We start from the raw sequence: 5,513 nt of genomic DNA, 5'->3' as shown, positions 1-5,513 counted from the left end.
ATGTAATTGTAAAAAACGCAAAAACACCCATAAAAACTGCAAAACATAAAATGTGAAACCGCAAGTTTGCATGTATCTCTGCATGTACCAAACAAACCTTCATACCAAATTTGGTAAAGATCTATAAACAGGGAGCAACGTAGTGGAAAAACTGAAAATTTGTATCTACTCCCGCATGGACCTAATGAGCCTCCATACCAATTTTGGTAAAGATCCATCCACACCCTGCGAAGTAGTTACATGGACATACAACGGATAGTACTATTATATTTATATATACAGAGACATCTCAAAAGTAAATAGACACCATGATGTTTATTGAATAGTTATTTAATTAAGAAAGACATCCAACGGCTCCAATTGGCTAAGTCAGTCACCTGATACGAACCCCATCGAGCACGTCTGGGCCATACTTGCTCGAGCAGTGAGAAGAAGTTCCAGAAAACCAGCGTCCCGTGGTTGATGTTTAGCGTGCAGCCTGGGTCAAGATCCTACAGATTCCATGTCAAAACACTGAAAGATGCTAGTGTCAAATCGACTAGGTACTGATGCACATTTTTGTCAAGTTGATAATATGAGATGAATGACTATTGAGAAATATTGTGGTGTCTGTTTACTTTTGAGATGTCTCTGTAATAGATTGGCCACCATTAGTGGTTTCCCGGCTTACCGCAACGCATGTGTGGCGCTTTAAACACTGCATGTTTTCCAGCCTCACTCTACTGTATTCTCTAGGTTGTGTATGTTTATCGAGATTTCATTTACCTATTTTGCCCCCAAAATGTTGAAAAGGCCAATAACGAGTTCTGGGGATGCCTGATGAGTGGAGAGGAAGCATTTTTCCCTCAGTATTTAACAATAAGTTGAGCTACTGATGAAAATGGACAAGTGATGAGTATGGTGTTGGAATATCGACGATCTATGACCTCAAGAAACAAGAGGAACGTTTACTTAAGACTTATACCAAAAGTGATATGTTACATTTCATGGATAACAAGAAACTACGGTATCATTTAAAGGCAGTTGAGTAAAGTGGATCAGACAGCGTCGAAGTGAGAATTTTTCATTGTATCATACTGTTATGATGGCACAAGCAAAGTCGTTTCACGACGAGTTAGGCCTAACAACTCTGCGTGAATATTCGTCCGGGTGGTACAGTAAGTTTAAGGCCTACGTTTGTTGAAGTTGTGTAGCGAAAAAAAGACTCGGCCGACGATGAAACCGCTGAGGCGTTTATAGAAAAATTTGCAAAATTAGTTTTAGATGAACAATTAACGCCAGATCAGGTATATATTACGGATGAGATGTCGCTATTTTTGGAGGTACACCCCCCAAGAAAACCGACCTAATAGCAGTAGGTTTCAAAACTTCTAGGAAACGACTTACTGTGCTCTCTTGTGCTGATGTGTCTGGCACACACAAGTGCAAATTGTGAATTATTTAAAAGAGTCAGAAGCTAAGGGCCTATAATGGGATCGAGGTTTTCCACGTGCATTATAAGGACAATAAAAGAGCATAAATTACGTCGCCAATATTTATCGAAAAATAATTTCATACCTGATGCAAGCTTGGGCTCATTGCCAGGCTGCCAGATTATTTCAAGATAATTTTATTGCTGGATAACTGTTCTGCAGAACTACCCGTCAAAGACAACGTTTTTGAAATTTATTTGCCGTCTAATTGTACACCCCTAATACAACCCCCTGGATGAGGGCATTCTTCGTTCCTTCAAGTATAGATAAAAAGACGAATTTATGTGTAAAATGCTTAATACATTCAATAATGACATGAGAATTAAGGCATTCCAAACATAATTTACAATTAAGAATGTGATATGAAGAGCTAAAAAGGCATGGGATGGTGTGCCCCAGGACATTTTGCGAAATGGGTGACATATATTATGGCCTTCTATGCTAATTTTTAGACAATGAAGATGACATTATCACAGATTTCAGTGGTTTTCGTGTTTCCCAAGAAAAACAAAACAAAAAAACGTGAGTGATTTGTTGAAATGTGCAAAAGGCCTAACATGTGACGAAGCTAAACTGCTAGATGAAGAAGCAATTGAAGAATGTTTAAATGTAATGATGATGCCCCAGTTGTTCTTCAACTCACAGACAGTGAAGTTGTTGACATGGTGATGCATGTAACTACAGCCGACGATCCTAAGCCTTTAACTTCAAGCAACACGTAATCTCACAGAATAAGATAATAAGAGGCCATACTTTGTTAGCGGGAAAAAAGGAAATTATATTGGTAAGTATCGGAATACCTAAGTATATATTTCTTAATCTGTGTATTTTTCTATTATTTTGTATCATTGTACTACAGTATATTTCTGAGACATGTAAATATATAGATGGCTTAGTACAGGGACCCGAAATCTGGAAAAATCCCCCAAACCGGCTAGCCTAATATCCCAAGCTTGCCGGATTAGGGGTTTTATACCTGTGTAACATTACAGCGACAGTGTCTTATACTATATTATAAAAATTAATGTTTTGTACTACAAGAAACAATAATGTTTTTTATTACATTATAACTGTAATATAATAATAATAATGACTTATACTACATTAAACATGTTTCGAAAAAAGAAGCTTGAAATACTTGAAAACTTTGTTTGATAAAAACTGTCCCAGATAACGTGTCCGTATATTTTAAATGTAGATTAACACCATTATAGTCGTATCGTTAAGTTGTTTATTTTGGTGAATACAGTAAATTAACACGAAGAAAACAACTTGCTTCAACTGATGACTTTACCTGTGAAAATTATGGTGATACTTGTTATAACTTCCAAGGGCAACATTAGCACCTATACCGATCCCATATGAAAAAAGAACCTGGGTTCCTGCTTTCACCCACACCTGAAAGAGAAACGAGGATTCGCCCTCGGGAGTTTTTCAACAGTTTCTATGTAAACAGTAAACATATGTCTCACTACAATACAAACAGAAAATATTTTTCCTAGAACATTATCTTTAGACTAATAACACCGATCTCTGTCTAGTTAGAAGAAACGCTGTTTTATTTAATGTGACAGACATAGAACCCGTGGCGGCGATGTAAGCTTTATAGCTTAAAATGCTGAAATTTGGAGTTGGATCCCCGCGGAGAAATTTGGATTTAGATCCATTGTGCAGCTTTGTGTTTAAGTAATCGACAGACACGTGAAAGCGAAATTTCGAACTTATGCTCGCTGTCGGTAGAGGTCGTTTAATTTAGTATCGTTTTATTAGTTATGTCTCGTGAACAACTCCAGCATTAGATATACAAGGTTACATTTAGAATATTCCAGTAATAGTACACCCAGCTATGTGTATGTGTAAACTTAAACAACAAATAAGTTTAGAATATTGTTAATAACTTCTTACATTGTTGGTATTTCGAAACGTAGATAAATACTTGCTTTGGCAATCAACAATTTAACATAAATTTACTTATTGTTGAGTGCATCAGTCAAATGTTTAACAGAAGTATACGTCAAGTAAACGTTTTACACAAATTAATTCTGAACTAAGCCTAATTTCAAGTAATTTGGTGATCCCTACCTGCGGGTCGGTGAGTTTATCAAACTCTGGTTTGACGTAATATATTAATCCTTTCGATGCTCCCTCTAGTGTTATTCCACGACCAAACAAGACCAGCAAAAGGACGTACGGAAATAAAGCGGTGAACCAGATGATCTAGAGAAACAATGAGGCAATAAAAACCTGATTATTTTATATTAAAAACGGTGAGGTAATAAAACATTATTGTGTATTATAAATGATATTTAATATTTAAACTATAAGGTAAGAAGAACAGTTTTCATTTATATTAAAAACGACAACATAATTCGAAAAATTTTAATTTGTATTAAAAAAGATGCCCCCCCCAATGGCACAGCGGTATACCTGCGGACTTGCACCGCTAGAAATCGGGTTTAGATAATTTCAAACAAACAAATAAATAAATTAAAAATGAGGAACTAATAAGAATAAGTTTGTTTCATATTAACAACTATAAAGTAACAAGATGAGCTGTTTTGTATTAAAAAGGGTTAAGGTTATAACGTATAACGTAAATTAATTATAACGTCCTAGCTTTAATATTGATAAAACGATTTGTATATAAATCGGTAGATAGCTGTGGAATGAGTTGAAATTTTCGACAGTTACTATTATCAGCCTAGCCTCATTCTCCTTCAGTCAATATTTTTATACATCATTAGTACCTGACAGTCTTGAAACACTAACGTCGTCATTAATACAATGAGTTAGTCGCCTCCTTATTATGCTACAACTGTATTCTGTAATTGAATTTTGCTGTTTATTTTATGCCTTACCTTCCCGCTCTGGTGTAGTCCTCTCCAGATCACCATGTAGACTAAAACCCAAGCCAGCAGCAGCAACAGAACCAATTCCATTCTTACACTGCCTATATCGTGAATTCCAGCAGTTAAGCCTAACACCTGGTTACTGAAAGAATTACAAAACAAAACATAATCTCGTGGAGGTAACTTAACCCTTGAAAGTACAGTCAGTTGATTTACAAATACTGAATTATCGTTACAATTTTAAAATATACAAAGTATGAATAAACCAGCCAATGGAAGAATGAATGTAGTGGGTATATGAATAAACCAGCCAATGGAAGAATGAATGTAGTGGGTATATGAATAAACCAGCCAATGGAAGAACGGATATAGTGGGTATATGAATAAACCAGCCAATGGAAGAATGGATGTAGAAGATGTATGTATAAACCAGCCAATGGAAGAACGGATATAGTGGGTGTATGAATAAACCAGCCAATGGAAGAACGGATATAGTGGGTATATGAATAAACCAGCCAATGGAAGAACGGATATAGTAGGTATATGAATAAACCAGCCAATAGAAGAATGGATGTAGAAGATGTATGTATAAACCAGCCAATGGAAGAACGGATATAGTGGGTGTATGAATAAACCAGCCAATGGAAAAATGGATGTAGAAAATGTATGTATAAACCAGCAATTGGGAAGATGGACATGGTGATCTATGAAAAAATCGATTAATAGAAGGACAAGTATATGAAAGAAAGAATAATTTAGAATAAATTATAAAATATATAAAATAAAAGAATCACTTGACATAAATATGGAAAACAAAGAAAGATAATCCCATAAGTTGAGTGAAGGATCAACAAATGATGGTGAATCGATGAAAGACAGAAATGATAAGTAAATATGAAAATCATTTAAAGACGATAAGAATTAAGATGATTGTTAAAAACAAAAATACATGATAATCAGTTGAGAACTGTGGTTTCTGGACTCGACTCTCATCAGACCAGATACGTCGATAGTAATGTTAGGTTAGATTAGACATACAGTTCCTTGGAAAAGTATTCTCCCTCTATAAATAATGTCACATTTTTATGAAATACAAATATAGTAAACAAGTATTTAATGAACTTGTTTTTATTCAAAACCCTAATTATCAAACTTAACATTGTTATGTGTGAAGGAAGTTGAATGTTAGCTG

General features: G+C 35.2%; 1 protein-coding gene across 1 annotated transcript in view; it reads right to left on the bottom strand.

Moving 5' to 3' along the window:
* Nucleotides 1-5,513, bottom strand: part of LOC106476347 (sodium- and chloride-dependent GABA transporter 1-like) — a gene marked incomplete at its 5' end in the record, with an annotated part of 17,147 nt that overhangs the window by 9,635 nt on the left and 1,999 nt on the right. Inside the window, 3 exons of the mRNA XM_013937005.2 lie at nt 2,767-2,870; nt 3,555-3,689; nt 4,331-4,463. Coding sequence (XP_013792459.1) covers nt 2,767-2,870; nt 3,555-3,689; nt 4,331-4,463 — 372 coding nt within the window. The remainder of the gene's footprint in view (nt 1-2,766; nt 2,871-3,554; nt 3,690-4,330; nt 4,464-5,513) is intronic.

The sequence above is a fragment of the Limulus polyphemus genome, unplaced genomic scaffold, assembly GCF_000517525.1.
Source record: "Limulus polyphemus unplaced genomic scaffold, Limulus_polyphemus-2.1.2 Scaffold10351, whole genome shotgun sequence".
Classification (NCBI taxonomy): Eukaryota; Metazoa; Arthropoda; class Merostomata; order Xiphosura; family Limulidae; genus Limulus; species Limulus polyphemus.
This window is presented reverse-complemented; position numbering and strand designations above follow the sequence as displayed.